We start from the raw sequence: 18,162 nt of genomic DNA, 5'->3' as shown, positions 1-18,162 counted from the left end.
TTTGGTATATAACACATTGTAAAATGATAAAAGCAACACAGAGAAAATATTATCACAAAATAATGCATGAATTCGTAATGTGCGGACATAAACAAATATTTTTTTCAAAAATTCACCATAAATCTAAATATTGTCCTAGAGACTTCCAATTTCTTTCAAAATAAAGACAAATGATTGAATATTACTATACTGTAAGAGTATTAGCTTACAATTGCAGTTTTCGACCATATCTGACGAGTTTTAGTTGACCGAATGTTGAATTTTTTTATATATATATTTTTTATATGCAATTATTTCGGAAATAAAAAAAGCTACAACCTTCAAAATATTTTTCGTTTTATTCGAACATGAAATTGCGCAACCTTTTCCATATAAAAAACTCTATGAAATGCCTAATGTGAAACGGAGCAAATATTCCGAGAATGGGACGTACGCATTTCGGAGATTTGTGGCGGAGAATCCACACGCGGAGGGAAGGAAAGATTTTTTTTAAAATTCACCATAAATCTAAATATTTTGCTAGAGACTTCAAATTTGTTTCAAGATGAAGATAAATGACTGAATATTACTAGACTGTAAGAGTTTTAGCTTACAATTGCGTTTTTCGACCATTTCGGTAGAGTCAAAGTTGACCGAACATGGTTTTTTTCTATTTATCGTGCTTTATATGCAAATATTTCAAAAATGAGAAAAGCTACAACCTTCAATTATTTTTAGATGTATTCTACATAAAATTGCGCACATTTTCATATATAAAACTTTATGTAACGGCTAATTTAAAATGGTGCAAACATTACCACAATCGCACGTATGATTTTTTCGGAAGAGTTACTGCGCGGACGTAAAGAAAATGTTATTTTTTTCAAAAATTCACCATAAATCGAAATATTGTGCTAGGGACTTCCAATTTGTTGCAAAATGAAGGTAAATGCTTGAATATTACTAGAATATAAGTGTTTTAGCTTACAATTGCGTTTTTCGACCATTTCGGTAGAGTTAAAGTTGACCGAAGGTTGAAATTTTGGCAATTATCGTTATTTATATGAAAATATCTCAAAATCTGATAAAAGCTACAATCATGAGTATTTTATTGTTGTATTCTACATAAAAATGCACACATTTTCATATATAATACTTCATGTAACGGCTAATTTACAATGGTACAAAAATTATGTCAAGGTGACAAAATAATTTCCGAGATGTGTCACAGATACTTTTTAGTGCGGCAAGAAAGAAATTCGCGCTTGTGCACCTGTGTAACGATTGTAAACAAAACAACACCTTGATCCGTGAACTCCCAGCATCCCCCAAGGCGCGTGATTCAAAAGTTTTAGGCTGGTAGGCCTATAAGTATTTTTCCGCGAATTTAAAAAAGAACTTTTGTTAGTCGACGTAAAATACGTCCAGTCGGCACACGGGAGACAAAAAATGTCGACGTAAAATACGTTCAGTCGGTGTAAGAGGGTTAAAATAATTGAAAAGCGTCATCACTGCATATCAAATTTAGGTTATATTAATACTTATGATTCCTTCAAATTTACAATTGCTTATAATGACATAATTAGCTACCTGCAAATGAAATATATTAAATTACTATATTTCAATATGATTTTAATTTTGCTCAAGACTAATATTTGTAACCAAAGTGAACAAATTTACTGACAATCCCGGTATCATCATTCTGGTTGTCAGCCGAGTTATGTTGTGGATACAGGTCTAGAATCCTTTATCCGTAATCCTTGGTTTGAATTGAATTGAATTTAAAACTTAGGGCAAAGGCCAAGCACTGCAAACCTAAGAGGTCATTCAGCACTAAAACAGAAACTTGACAGTAAAAGGTTTGAAGGGTGTAACAGGAGAAAAACCTATGAATCAACTGTTAGGAGAGGGCAGAAAGTAAGATAGAAGAAAGAGAATATAAAAGGAACAAAAAGGGTTACAACTAGGGGCCGAAGGCATGCTGCAAAGAACCGTAAGTTATGCCTACATTGCAGCACAAGGTGCAACGACGCACAATCCTTGGGGCCAGATGTATTTTGTTTTTTCGAATTTTTTTGGATTCTGGAACTGTGGGGTCTAGAGCATAATCAAATATCACTACTGCAACAAAATCATATTATTTTTTAAAATTTTCTTATGTTTTTTCATTATAGTTATTCATTATAGTTCATTATTATTTATAAACTGCTAAATGAATCCGATATACATTTTCAACAAAAAATTCCATAAAATGCAAAAATATACATTCGGTAGTCAAAATAATTGTAAATCAACTTGTGAATTATAACGATAAGATTACAAAATACATCAGCTTGAAGCTGTGTTCTCTCTTAGAAAGTAGGTTTTACTCGCATGAAGCTGACGATGATGGAAGTGTATGTTTTGAATACAGTACATAGCTTTTAATAGTATATGTATTTTACTGATTACATGAATTATAAAGTGGATTCCTTCTCATTACTCTGTGTGCAAACTTATTGGTTCAGAGATTCTTCAGCAACAAAAATTTTTTTGCTTCAGAAGATATTTACTAATGCTGCATTGACATACTTGCAAAACAAAATTCATCTCTTTAATCTCTTGAGGAATGTTAATTAATTTCTGTTTACCTGCTGGTCACATACTTTAAGAGTTCATGTGACGAACAACAACAAAATTTGTCAGCTTTTTGTATTTCAAAGATTTATTACCTGTACTGCACACACACACAGAGAGAGAGAGAGAGAGAGAGAGAGAGAGAGAGAGAGAGAGAGAGAGAGAGAGAGAGAGAGAGAGAGATTATTTAGGCCTCTAAGGCTCGGCAGCAGATATACGTACATGGGAATTTATTTCAATCTTGGGATTTTCTGAGGTCAATCTTGGGATTTATTTAAGAAAAATAATTTGAGTGGCACCACACTCCCAAATGACTCTGGTCAGCCGTTAGCACGCCAAACCATCAACCTTATGAATTGACGCTCTACTCTCAGAAAATGTTTTCTGTTTTTAGAGCTTTCCAGGTTTTAGTTTCAGATAACGGGTTGTGTACCTGTACCTATTAGATACTAAACCAGAATATATTTGTACCTGCGCATTTCCCTTAACCCTTTCCCTATATTAAATGTAGTCTTGTTTTTCCGAATTCTGATATTTTTTCTTAATTTTCCTCCTCCAACCCATTATTGACAAAACCACTATTTAAAATTTTTCCCAAATTAAGCTTCCATCCAAAGACAAGCCCTTGTGTGGAGATTTTTACCATAAGCTGCCTATTATTCAACAACAATTTTTCTTTTTGCCACCATAACTTTTCAAATCTTTTGCCACTGAATGTAAATTCCAATTACATATTAATTAAGCTCATAGTTTACCATTTTTGTTAGACATTCATAAGCACTTCATTACACAATGAATCTTATCAACCCCTCTCAGTTGAACTAATTATATATTTACCTTTATTACATCATCACCACTTGGTGATCTTGGGGTTTTACTCATTGGAGGACTGCGGCTAGGAGATGGTCCTGAAGATATTGTACCTGTTAAAATAAGTCACCATTAATCATATGTTAATTTCATCCTTTAACAATACTGGAGATTTCATTAGAACCTTCAATGGTCCAATAAAAGCACATTTTTATGATAAAATAAAATTTTACATATACTTACCAGGTAACTATATAGCTAACAGAAAAGCACTGGCAGCTAAAATTTGGAATTCGCGGGAGCGATTCATCTTTGTTTTGGCTATAGGTAACTAGTCCTGCCCACTGTCGGGAAGAAGAGGAACAACTAAGCCTGATGCTTCAATTTGTTTATGACTAATAATCATCTGTGTGTGGGGAGGAGGGTGGGCTCCCATTCTGTAAATGCAGACAGTGGCAATTTATGGCGTTTATGGGACCAAGTTTTGGTTAACAGCGCCTGTTAGGTATGTCATGACGCCATAACTCTATCATTGGCACCTTATGGCATGGATAATGGAAACTTGGCCCATTATAGTGCCACAAATCGCCAATTTCATGGCGCTTAAAACCAGATCGCTGTTAACCAAGGCCGCCGATAACCGGGAACTGCCTGTACTTGGTAAGTATATTTAAAACTTTATTTTATCATAAAAATGTCACTTTTACATGAGTAACTTACCAAGTAACTACATAGCTGATTCCACATTGACAGGAGGTGGGATACATGAACTATTCTACCCCAAACCATAATGGGATAATGAATTTGTGAATAGAAAAGGGCTCACATTTCTGAAATGCTTGTTGGTTCCTTACCTTGTAAGAGAGGTGCTGCAAGAAAATACTGCCTCTGGTCTGAGCTCATCTTACATGGTAGAGGCTGGGTAGTTTGACCAAGGTCGCCATCTACCTTAGTGGGAGGCTTGAAACAAAGCCTAAGGCTTAAACGCTTGCAAAGATTAAACACGTAATGTCCCTGACTAGGGCGCAGTACCAACAAAGACCATATCAACAATGTTACATATACCATAAAACTACATTCCAACCCTTCACCAAAACAAATGGAGGGTATCCTGGTACTGAGTACCACCAGACTCCCAAAAACACACCCTGAATTCAAGACGAAAAGGTAGGAAGGAATGCTTCCTAGGTTCCCTTCCCTAACACCATGCCAGCCACTGATAAGAAGCCTAACGTACTGATTTCACTATACTATACTGTTTCCATCTCTTTTAGATATTGTGATGCAAACACTGACTTGCATCTCCAGAAAGTTGGTTGAAGGATCCCCGTCAAGGAAAGGTTCTTCTTAAATACCAAAGAAGTGGAAATCGCCCAATTTCATGTGCATTTACCTTGTGAATAGGTAAACATTCTTCACTTATTTGAGTGTGACTCTCTAATCACTTCCCTGAAGAGAGTGACAGGGCATTCTTAGAAAGAGGACGGAAGGTGGGCTCTTTACCGCATCCATAATTACTGAAAGGGCCTCTAGTCTTCTACGTCCTTTCAAGTAGAATTTCAGGGATCTCAGTGGTAAAGAACTCTCTCCTCTTCTTCAGAAAGTTGGTTGAAGGATACCCCGTCAAGGAAAGGTTCTTCTTAAATACCAAAGAAGTGGAAATCGCCCAATTTCATGTGCATTTACCTTGTGAATAGGTAAACATTCTTCACTTATTTGAGTGTGACTCTCTAATCACTTCCCTGAAGAAGAGTGACAGGGCATTCTTAGAAAGAGGACGGAAGGGCTCTTTTACCGACATCCATAAATTACTGAAAGGGCCTCTAGTCTTCTACGTCCTTTTCAAGTAGAATTTCAGGGATCTCAGTGGTAAAGAACTCTCTCCTCTTCTTCAGGTCCTAATAATTCCAACAAACTCTTAATACAAAAGAAAGAGGCCAGGGTCTACTAGGATTCTCATTTTTGGTGAGAAAATTAAGAGATAGTGAACTGATCATGTCTCCTCCTGAAAACCCGATTCTCCTCTCCATAGACTGAAGTTCACTTACTCTTTTTGCTGTAGCTAAGACTATTAAAAAAAGAGCATCTTCTTTGTCAGGTTTCTGAATGAGGCATCTTCCAATGGTTCAAAAAAAAGGGGGGGGGCTGATAGCCACTTTAACACATCTAGATTCCAGGCCACTGAAAATTTTCCTCTTTTGCTCATATTCAAAGATTTAATGAAGTCTACAATTGTCTTGGTTTACAGACAAATCTAATCCTTTATGTCTGAAAATGCAGTTGAGCATAGCTCTATCACCCTTGATCATAGATGCAGTTAAGCATCTAGAATCTTTGAGGAAAAGATGAAAGTCTGCAATTTCTGTCACAGTTGTCTTAGAAGACAAGATACCATTTTGTTTGCACCATGTCCAGAAGATTGCCCACTAATTTGGTAATAGCCCTTGATGAGACCTCTTAAAGTGCAGTTTTCTGAGCAAATTTATCTCAGGAAGCAATTTTGGGAAGTTTCACTATCAGTTCCAACAGATCTGGAAACCCATCTATTAGTGGCCAGAATGGGACTACCAAAATCATGGACACATTCCTGTGTGGTAGCAACTTGTTCAGCACCTCCCTTATCACCCCAAATGGAGGGAAGGCGTAAAAGAATTTGTCTAACCAATCCTGTAGCATTAAGTCCGTTGCCAATGCTTGAGGATCTGGTACTGGGGAGAAGAATGTTGGCAGTCAAGAATTTCTGTGCATTGCAAAAAATTTGACCGTAGGTTTTCTCCACAACCTCCAAAGGGACCCGGAGACCTTCTGATCTACAGTCCACTCTGTGGGGACCACTTAATTCCACCTGCTCAACTGATCTGCAAGGACGTTGAGTTTCTCTTGCACACATCTTGTGACGACTGTTGTCCGATTTTCCTTGGACCACAGGAGGAGTTCCCTCGCTGCTTTGCAGAATGAAAAGGAATGTGTTCCCCCTTGTTCGCTGATGTATGCTAGTGTCTCAGTGCACAACTATTGTTCTGTTTACACCTCTGACACCTACAGAGACATAAGTGTTTAGCTTTTAACTCTTTCATATTTATGCGCATCTCCTTTTCCTCCTGAGACCATACTCCCGACACTTTCTTGGTCTCTAGTAGAACTCCCCAACCTACGTCCAATGCGTCAGCATAGAAGTTCAGGTCGGGGTTCTGTGGGTGAAAAGACTTTCCCTCCTGAAGTCTTCCTTCTGATTTCCACCACAGCAGATTACTTTTTATCTCTTGTGTTACTGGAAACACAAACGAATCGGGCAGATTTTTTCTGTCCCAGCTGGCTCCGAGATAGAACTGAAACACTCTCATGTGGATTCTCCTTACTGACACGAACTGCTCTATCGAGGCCTAAGTCCCAATCAAGCTTATTCACTTGTTGGCCGAGCAATGTTGAAGGGCGAGAAACTCTTGTACTGTCTGAAGGCAAGACTCCACTCTTTTGGGGGATGGAAAAGCCTGAAAAAGAAGAGTTCAGAGTCTTCCCCAAATAAACTATCTCATGAGATGGAACCAGCCAAGACTTTTTTATTTTTGGAAGTTTAATAAAAAAAACTAACTCCTGAGTCAATATTAGCATTCTTTGTAAGTCCTTCATGTACTGTGCCTTTGACTGAGAGCGAAGGTGCCAGTCATCCAGATACAGAGCTATCTTTATTCCTTCTAGATGCAGCCATCCTGCTAGAGGAGCTAGAACCCTTGTGAACATCTGTGGGGCTGTCGATAGGCCAAAACAGAGTACCTTGAACTGATATACTTGATCTTGGAATACAAATCTGAGATATTTCCTTGATTTTGGAGGCACTGGGTTGTGAAAGTATGCATCCCTCATGTCTATAGAGACCATTCAATCTCCCTGGCACATTGCCAATAGAATGGAGCGATTTGTCTAAATGGGAAATTTTGTCTTTTGAACGAAAACATTCAGGGCGCTCACATCTAAAACTGGTCTCCAACCTCCTGTCGACTTCGGCACCACAAACAACCAATTGTAAAACCCCTCTGAGGTTTTGTCTGTGACTAACTCTATTGCTTTCTTCTCGAGGAGGGAATGTACTTCTGTGAGAGCTGAAAACCTCTTTGAGCCTAATGAGTAGGCAGTCAAGACGATGGGGTTCTTGACTAAGGGGGGCTTTTCTAGAAATGGAATTGAATACCCGAATCTTAGTAATTTCGTTACCCTTGGTTCTGCACCTTTCTTGCTTCATACCCCCCAAATTGCTGGAGTCTTGCTCCTATTGGTGAATGGACAAAGTTGCTCTCACTTTTTGGGGGCTAATATCCCTGAGGTTTTCTTAATGGCTCCAGAGCCAAAGTGGACATTCGATATCATCCTGGGGTTTGATCTCGGTCTACTGCCATGAAAGGGAAGCTACCTTCATGCTCGATGGAGTAGCTTCTTTCGGCCTCCTTGTGAAATGGGCCAGCAAATCTTGTGGGGACTTCTCAAGCCCCAACACTATGTCATTAATCAAAGACAGAGGAAAAAGGAGTCCTTTACTAAAGGTGAAAATAGAAGAGTGGACTTCTGAACCAAGGTGACTCCCCTTAGTGGTGAAGGAACACCAAGCTCCCTCTTTTTTAAAACTCCCATTGCACCAAGGGAGGTTATTTCTTGATGGGTCCCTTACTCCCTTGTCTGCAAAAAAGAGAACATCAAGAAGATCATCCTATGTCTGAAGGCAAGTAGGGGTAATCTTGAATCTTCTTTGCCATGGCTCCTACAGACCAATCCAAAAACTAATTACCTCTAAAACCTTGAAGGCATTCCTCAAAAATTGATTGAATTCTGCTCAGGAGAACATTATCTTGGCAGTAGAAAATGCTGAACTTCAGGCCAAATCTATAAGGCTAGAATAGTCCCCTTGAGAGGAGGCAGAAACTCCCAAGGAAGGAGCTTCTCCAGTCATGTAGTACGCATACCTTCTAGTAGTTAGAAAGTGTGCTGGCAGATAGCTAAAACAAGCCTTCCCTTTCTCTCTCTTGTCTGCATGCCGACAGTCCACTTTCTTTAGGGCTTTCTTCACAGATTGACAAAACCACCTCTGTTGCTTTGTTGCAACTGGTACAACACTTAACTGAAGCATTATAGTAGAAGCAGGAGCTGCTGGAGAGAAGAAGGTAGGATAACTACACAAAAACTTCAGTAATGCTGCATAAGCTGAAGACAACAAAGCCTCTTCTGGTGCATTGACTTCTTCCTCTTCTGCTGATGACACTGGAGGAAGGCGAGAATCCCAAGCGAATGACGTTCACTGGGTGTTCCACTGGGTGATTAACTACTTCCAATTGCTTGGAAGACGTTGGGTGCTTTGGTGCCAACTGGCACTTTTGAGCCACTGAACATTTGTGTGCCAAATGGCATGCAAGAGATAATTGGCATGCTTTTGGGGTATCTACACTACTAGGTGCAGGCGCGCTTACGGTTCTTAACTGACAATGAACTCTCCAGAGTAAAACCTATCTGGGCTATTCCAAAAGCTAAATGAAGGTACAGCTTCTCTAGACTTCTTACACGGAACCACTGGCACCCCCGAAGCATCAGTTGCAGAACTTTTCAGTGGTCTGGAAGAATCACTATAACGCCATCGGTGCCTCTTTTCTGGGCTGGAAGCCTCCAGAATCGAGGAAAGACAGTGCACTTCCGCAAAGACACCTTTCCAGTGGCTGTTTGCTGTCTTCACCTGTGATTTAGTGACAGATGAGACTGAAGGGCCAACTGCCCATGGCCAGACCCTACTGACATCCTTTCGGGCTTCCACTGTGGCTTCTCCCTGGTGCAGGGGAGTATGCTAGGGACCTTTGCCTAAGAGAATCAGCAGGACGGACAGCCAGCTCCTCCACTTGTACTTCCCTTACAACACTTTTGCGCTCCATGAGAGCTTTCACTGAATGACCTAATTGAAATACTGTATTAAATAATAATTCGAACTTACTGTCGAATTTACTTTCCAATGTGGCAATGGTGTTGGGGTTAAGAACCTGGGAGTTGGGATCAGGATTAGCAGGAATAGTAGAAGGGCTGGGAATGGGAGAAACATCGGGAGAGAGAGAATTGGAATATCAATAGATCTGTCTAATTCTTGACCATCAATCATTCTGTCTTGTCTAATACTAGCCTTTCTTTGTCTATCCCTAGCCAATTTAGATAGATAAGAAGCTAGTCTTCCACTGTATAGCATGACACCCCTCACACTCCAAGCAAGTATTATCCACTGAGCAGTTTTGCCCTCTACAATTAATACAATCTGTATGAATGTCATATTTGCCAACGTTAACCTTGTCCTGCAGCCCTTACTACAATAACAAGTGTTTGATACACTAGTGTCGCACATCGTCGGTTACAAGTCAAGTTAAATTCAGTAACTGAGATTAATTACATAAATTAACTGGATAATTATCTAAGAAAAACACAATTCTTTACAAGTCAAATCAAAATTTGTTCTAAATGAATGCCAAATGGCTAAAAAAAAAAAAAAAAAAAAAAGTACTTCACTGTTTTACAGGAAAAACAGCAAAGAATTCAAATTCCAAACCAGCTGCTGACCCACATCCTTGTCGTAAGCTGGCAGAAACAAATTGAGGCACCTGGCTCAGTTGTTTCTCTTCTTCCAGTGGGTGGGATTAGTTACCTATAGCCAAAACAAAGAAGAATTACTAATTTGAATTTCGAATTTTAGCTGACGGTGCTAAAAACTGTTAGCTATGTAATTATTTGGTAAGTTACTTATGTAAAAAAGAAAAATTTGGAGATGTTACAACTACAACATAATATACAGTAAACCATTTTGGTAAAACTATGTAAATAAAAATACAATGAACCCCCATATTCGCGGGGAATGCATACCATACCTAATCGCAAATAACTAGAATCCCTGAATACTTAGAACTCCCCTCTCAAAATGCTTATAACTGCCTATCTTGAAAATTTAAATACCAAATGTACACTTAAAGTATCATCCTACATCAAATATACCTTAAATTATTATTCTATTGCTGTATTAATTATTGAAATGATATTATTAATATCATTTCAAAGTCATCATAAACATTTTGTCATTAGAAATACATACGCACAGCCAATAACACAGAGAGAGAGAGAGAGAGAGAGAGAGAGAGAGAGAGAGAGAGAGAGAGAGAGAGAGAGAGAGAGAGAGAGAGAGAGAGAGAGAGAGAGACATCATATGTTTAACTATCAAGAGTGAAATTATATATGAATTATTTTGTAAACAGAATACGTAATATGAGAGAGAGTATAACTCCTTATGATATCAAAAGATTGAAATGAACCTCTACAGGCAACACTTCTCCTCCGCCATACGTATATCTTTTCCAAAGGGAGAGAGAGGGCTGAACTAATACCTATTTGTCTATCTATCAATCCCCTGAGAGAGAGAGAGAGAGAGAGAGAGAGAGAGAGAGAGAGAGAGAGAGAGAGAGAGAGAGAGAGAGAGAGAGATGACAAGGTGTTGGCAACAACTTGGACCCATGGTCACTGTCTGTCAAGTAATGTGACATGTCTGACAGGCATCCAACCTCCCCCAAAGCTTCACAACTTAGGCAAAACACTGGGAAAATTAAGTTCTTTAATTTTTAAAAAATAACTTACAATAGAACTGCATAAATATTGTAATAACAGTGCATTATTATTATCATTATTATTATTATTTAGTCTTCCTAATATCTGAAAATTAATACTTATCATATACAGTAATACCTTGAGGTACAAGCAGCTCAACATACAAATTTTTGCGATACAAGCTGTGGCTTGGTCCATATTTTTGTCCAAGATACAAGTGGAATTCCAAGATATGAGTGACAGTCATGCTTCGGGAGGCTGCGCTAGTTGGCGCACGGGTCCAGCATCAGCACAACCAGTATTTTTTAATGACATTTGTTTGTCACATTTACTTAGCATTTTAAAAGGCAGGCAAAAGCAAACCTATCTTCTAGTTAAATAAGTTCAAAAACAGCAAAAGAGATTGATGAAAGTATTGTTTTAACGTTATACATAATCGTTGCGTAAATGTGTAAAGCCATGAACAACCAAACAAGAAACAACATTTTTGTTAAGTACAACCGAATTGGATAATAACAACATTCATTTGGCTTGTATTTCAACCATCGTGCCATAGTGAACAATTGCTGTAGTTATGTTATAAATGACATTTTGTAGTATAGGACTGATATATTTTATGTAATAACGTTATTTGCTATACACCAAAGATCAGCAAGGAAATATGCTGTTAAATTTAAACCAAGCTGTAGCTGAAGCTGAGAAAACTGTTCAAGCTGCTAATGACTATTATTATGCATCAGTAATAAAGGATAAAACTCCCGTAAACTTATGCCATCAAATACAACCATAGATAAAACTGAGAGAAAATAATTTGATCAAAACTACTGGGCTTGAAAGAACACATTTTCCTGTTGTTTTCATACAGATAACGGATAACGTAAAGCTCATATTACGATGAAATCAAGTACAAATAACAAATGGAATCACATACATTTTTTTACACAATAAACATGGCCCCCCTTCTGTTAAAGAAAATAATAATTTAGTTCGCAACAAGACTTATTCAAATAATATTTAGACTTATAAACACGTCGTATAACAAAAATTACCTTGTCTTATATAAGCAAAGTATCTAGATATTTATTTATGCTAACTAAAAGCAATAAAATTTGCTTTGAATCGAGTTAAATATGTCAAAAAAACTTATATGCCATCAGCTGATTTCCATACCAAAACATTGATGGCTATATGCTAGTATTTTATAATACAATAATATGAGAAAACATACAATATTATTGGATACAGTGAAATAATGCATAATTTTTTAAAAGATTCAGGGAAAAGATACATATTTGTTACATTTTTATTTTATAATTATACATAGCCATCAGCAGCCTGACATCGCTCAATTATACTGATGTTGGACTGAGGTAAATCTTTTATTTAGCATATACAAAAAGTGAGAGAGAAAGAGAGATAATTATTTTATTATTTAATACCATTTAATCTTATTAAACTTAATACAGTATTAATCAGTATTAATATTAGAAAAATAAATAAATCATTTTTGTACCATAAATATATTTAGTCATAAAATAACATCAAAATAGACTAATTAGTGAATATTTATTGGCGGAAAAACCAGGGAATGAGCGAGTCCTCCCGCGAATAATTTTGAGCTTGGTCCCACAGAAAAATCCACTATAGGCGAGTCCGTGAATCTCGTGAACGCAAATACGGGGGTTGCATGTAGTTAGATATTAAACAGCTGTGACTCATGGTAATACTTATATAATAATGCCTCTTCCTAAACAATGTGAGAGAATGAAAAATAAATCTATAGGAAACTGCTTCATAACTTCAGTCTGGTGATCTTTTTGGTTCAAAGAATGTATAACTTGACCATGGGTTTCAACCCACTGTAAGAAAATAACAATGACATTTACAACCATTGCAATGACAATACAGATCATTTCAGTCAACTGAAATGATCAGTATTGTCATTGCCATAAAGATTGTAAATGACAGATAGTTATTTCCTTACAATGTGTTTAAACCCATGATCAAGTTAAAGGAAAAATAAAAGATGCTGGGAATCAGACATACCAATCAAATTCTGCAGTAGTGGCTGTCGTAGTTGAACAAGAGGTTTCACAGTTGTTGGCGTTGGATAAGGCGGATAACGTGGGTTTGGATAGGCTAAATTTGGACTTAAGTCAAACATAGACTTAGACGCATTTGGTGATGCTGATAACACAGGTGAATTACGGCCAGACGATGGAGTATCATCTAAACCTGCACTTCGATGAAAGCGACTCAACCTGGCAAAACATAAAACTGATAGTGAGACTTGCTACATGATTTTTATTCACAAAAAGAAAAAAAAAAGATAAAAAAACATACCAAGGGCATTAACTTGAAGATGCTTTTTATTTCAGACAATGCTTTTGGTCACCTACAAAACCAATTTATTTTCATCCTTACATTACTCATATTTACCTAGCTGCTAATGCCACCTCTATCTAGCACCCAATGGATGCAGGAATAACTGCCATCTTCAAGCATTATTTTCTAAGGTGAAAACTTTGGTAGACTGCATTTGCAAAGATTCTGAATGAAGAATTAACAATCTGTAGCTTCTGGAAAGGATAAGACACCAGAAAGGCAGTCCCGAATATAAACACTACTTTGGTTAAAATTTTGACCACTGATATGAATGAGGTTTGGAAGAAGCTGAACCCATAATTTGTTCCCAATTTCAAGGACTTTCCTGAGGTGGACGTAAACAAAGCCTTGGGGCCACATTACTCGAAGCAGACAAGATGACATTTTTATAGTAAGATAAAGTTTTGTATACACTTACCCAGTAATTACATAGCTGATTCCAAATTGTAAGGAGGTGGAATCATGAACATATTCTATTCCAAGACATTATGACATATAATGAATTTGAAATAGAAAAGTTGCTAGCATTGAAACAATACTTGTTGTTTCCTAACCGTTAAAAGAGCTACTGCAGATGGATACTGCCTATGATTGGTATGGGGAACTTTGCAAAGAGGGAAGTGCTCAGATGGCTAGCAAAGCATGATATGTGCTCAACCTTGCCTTGGGTGCAGCACCAAACTATAAACAACTAGAACACTGACACCTACACTAAAATAAAGTCATGATCCATCCACTGAGAGTGGTGGTGCTCCAGGTACACTGTACCCCCTGGCTCTCCAAACTCAGCACCTTACTGAAAAGGTGAAGAGATAGTGCGAGAACATCCTGGGCTTCCTTCAGCGATGCCATGCGCGTCACTAAAAATGGTCTTAAGATATTAAAAAATTTCGACACTGTTAAGATTTTATAAAAAACATAGTAAGAAGCACATATCTCTTATGCCTCAGGTAGTTTGATAGTAGAAGAGGCGTAAAGAGCAAATAGCATCTAAAAACTAAGGAGGTAGAGGGTGTTTTGACATCCTTAGCTTTGCTTCAAAGAAGGCAAAAATCACTCCACAACACTGAGTGTGCCTCCAAAATAAAGTCCATTTAAAATTGAAGACATGTTTAGACAAAGGAAGAGATGGAATTCCTGAAAAATTCCAACTGGACAGAGAGTAGAGCATTAGTTAGCCTGGTGCCAGAGGAGCTGAGTGCCAGGCAAATTAGGGGCTTGGGAGCAGAGAGAAACTAAGATCAGTAATCGATTACCAACTGCTTTTTAAATCTTTATAGCAATTTCTAGCATCTAGGCATAGAAACATAAGTAAAATGTATGAATAACATTAACATTTCATATACTATTCGGACATGAGTGTATTTTAAGATAACAAACGTACATGTACATTCTAAAATAAAAGACAAATTCATATAAAAAAAGTAGTTTTAGCTTTAAAGTATCAAAAGCAAATACGACTTTAATATTGTAGAACAATTGCTTCTATCCATGTAAATAAAAATGTAAACTTCGCTTGTTCAAAATCTTAAATCTCCGAAAGTTCTTCACCAATTGCTTTGACATTTTGACACACCATTGCATTCGAATATGAGCATTTTTATAATGGGGTTTCATCCTTCCTCCCCCCATCCGAAGGGAGTGGAGGTGTGAAAGGATTCCCTGAAATGGAGCTGGTTCTGCCCATGAAATAGGGGTGATATGCCTGTAGACTTAGTTACTTTACAAATCATACATGTTTTCTGCATATGACTTATCATTTGGAAAAGAATACTATAGTGTAAACATCAATGACATTAAAGAAGGTGGAGTTTGAGAAGGGGGTTGACAGAGAGAAAATGAGAGTGAGAGGAAGTGAGAGATTAAACAGGGTGTTTGGGAGAAGACAGAGGAAAAAAATGCCTGAGAGGGAGAGGAAGTGAGAGAGTAGACAGGGTGTTAGAGAGAGAGAGAGAGAGAGAGAGAGAGAGAAGAGAGAGAGAGAGAGGGAGAGAGAGAGAGAGAGAGTTGGTATTAGTGAGAAAGAGGGAAAGAGACAGTGATGGTTGGAGAGAGAAAGAGAGAGTAGCTTTCTCTTTTCTTTCTTTTCCACTTAACCAGACTGAGCCACAGCAACGCGTGGCCGGGTACAGCTAGTTATCAATAAAAGAAAAAAACCAGTATAGGCAGTCCGCAGTTATCGGCAGGAGTTCTGTTTTTGGCAGGGTGCTGATAAGCGAAAACCGCCATTAACTGCCGATATGTATTTAATGGTGATGATATCCAATTAATGGTGACGATATCCGGTTAAGGGGCCTCCTTTAGATATGTTATGGTGCCATTAACTGAAACTTAGCTCCATAAGCGCCATAAATCGCTGAGTTCCAGTTAATGGCAGTTTTTGCTTGTCAGCACCCCACTGAGAACAGAACTCCTGCTAATAACTGGGGACTGCCTGTAATCAAATCCAGTAACCGATTATGCGCACCACTAATTGAGGCAAGTGGCCTGCACTCCCGTCCAAACTGCAATGAGAACTGGAGACTAGGAGCTAAAGATGTGGAACATTCACACTTGTGTGACACCAAGAAAATAGCTCCGTACGCTGGGACCATGCGAACCTTCTCTGTAATGTTCCAAAGTAAGTGGTCCCCCCCATTTGCGGGGGATGCGTACCAGACCCCCCCGGGAATAGTTAAAACCTGCGAATGTTTGGAACCCCTATAAAAACGCTAAAAACAGCCTATTTTGTTAGTTAAATCTCAAGAAAAACCCACTAAAAATTTTTATACTTGGTTTTTTAAGTTTTAGCACAAAAAGTGCATTTTTTTTAATAGTTTTATCACAAAAAGTGCATTTTATGATGAAATTGGTAAAAAAATGATATTGTTATGATACAATAAAGTTTGTTCATACTTACCTGGCAGATATATATATAGCTGTATTTTCTGAAGTCCGACAGAATTTTAAAAACTTCCGACACACGCAGTGGTCGGCCAGGTGGTTAGTACCCATTCCCGCCGCTGGGAGGCGGGTATCAGGAACCATTCCCATTTTCTATTCATAATTTTTATTTCCACTGTCCCCTGAGGGGAGGTGGGTGGGTACTTGATTATATATATCTGCCAGGTAAGTATGAACAAACTTTATTGTATCATAACAATATCATTTTGTTCATGAAACTTACCTGTCAGATATATATATAGCTGAATCCCACCTTTGGAGGTGGGAAGGGACAGAATAGAAGGATTTTGGGAAACAAATGCATGCAGATGATTTACATCTTGGTTCCACCTGTTAGCATAGCTGGCTTCGTGGTTACTGCCACGTAGTCTGCTTGTGCTACTAGAGTTGCCAGCGAGGTAGAGACCTAAATAGCTGGTGCCACTCCAGATGATCTGTCAACAGGGGCGAGACCACGACGTGACTAGACCATATTGACCATACCATGAGGGCTAAGAAGTAAAATAAATATATATATATAAGATATATATCACCACCTGACCAACCTAGCCAAAGTTAAGTGTGTTAACTAAGGCTTAAGAGTTAAGAAGTCGCCGTTGTCGGCGACTCAACAACTAAATTAAGAGCTCTTCCTAACCATTTTCTACAGGATGGATGAGTGGTACTTCTTGCCCCCAAGATTGTGTCTGCAGACACGTATGGCCCTAGCGAGCAGCAGATCTCATATGCCATCTTCACATCTCGCAGGGAGTGTGAAGTGAACACAGAGTTGCTTCGCTAAAACATGGTACTCAGGATGTTGCTGAGTGCCATGCTCTGTTGAAATGCTTCCAAGGCCGCGCCCTCACCTCGTGAGCATTCAGATAAAAGAATTTCAAATCTTTGTGCAAACACAATGAAGGAGCATTTTTGAAAGAACTCCTTAACACTAAAGCCAGGCTGTTCTTCGATATGGGCAAGTCTGGTCTTTTTCGGAACACTGCAGATTGCCCGATTGACTTCGACTTTCTTGAGTTTTATGTAGATAAAACTTGAGAGACCCGACAGGGCACAGGACTCTCTCTGGTTCCTGCCCACTAACTTGTGCCATCCTTGCTTCCGAGCTCCTGGCCCAAGGACAAAACGGGTTACCATTCTTAGGCCACAACGGAAGGGTTAGAGAGCACACCGCCTTGTGTTCTCTAAAGCCAAAACTTGTGACGATGGCTTAAAATCTCACTAACCCTCTTTGTCGTATCTAGGGTGGTTAGAAGAAGGCCTTCCTGATCACATGCAAGAAGTTAACAGGTAGGAGAGGTTCGAATGCTTTGACATCAAGAACTTCAGACTACGTCTAAGTTCCATATTGAAAGCTTCGATCTGGACATGCACAGTCAGTCCGTCTGTACTAGTGTCAGGTGACCGACCAGTTGACCCAGTCAGACGAATCAAGGACAGCAAGGCTGTACCCTGAAGACCATAAGGCACTATTCTTCGCTGAAGGATGAGTGTCTGGACTGCCTGGGCGATTCAATCTAAGCAAACCTTGGGGGTGTATCAACGCAACCCAACGTCGTCAGCGAATCAACTCCTGACTCGAGCTTCTGGTGCCAGGAGAAAGGAGCGAGGAGCAAAAAGGCGATTCAGTCCCGAAGGAAGAATGCCTGACAGTCCAACCTGGTCTCATGTTACACGATCATCGGGTGTATAAACGCAACCGACTTCGTCAACAAGAAACTCAGGGCTACTATATGTCGCCTGATCTCGCACGAGTGTCTGACTCCGAGAAAACAGGTGAGACAAAAGTAGATGGTGAGCGAGGTTCGAGATTCCACAAAG

The 18,162-nt window shown here is 38.7% G+C and overlaps 1 protein-coding gene across 1 annotated transcript in view; it reads right to left on the bottom strand.

The window, feature by feature from the left end:
- The window catches only part of LOC135221033 (uncharacterized), a 238,299-nt gene that overhangs the window by 167,958 nt on the left and 52,179 nt on the right, over positions 1-18,162 (bottom strand). Inside the window, exons 4-5 of the mRNA XM_064258766.1 lie at positions 13,063-13,277; positions 3,433-3,518 (exon numbers count right to left, since the gene is read on the bottom strand). Coding sequence (XP_064114836.1) covers positions 3,433-3,518; positions 13,063-13,277 — 301 coding nt within the window. The remainder of the gene's footprint in view (positions 1-3,432; positions 3,519-13,062; positions 13,278-18,162) is intronic.

Source organism: Macrobrachium nipponense, chromosome 2, assembly GCF_015104395.2.
Source record: "Macrobrachium nipponense isolate FS-2020 chromosome 2, ASM1510439v2, whole genome shotgun sequence".
Taxonomy (NCBI): domain Eukaryota; kingdom Metazoa; phylum Arthropoda; class Malacostraca; order Decapoda; family Palaemonidae; genus Macrobrachium; species Macrobrachium nipponense.
Note: the sequence above shows the minus strand (reverse complement) of the source record. Positions and strands in the feature narration are given on the sequence as shown.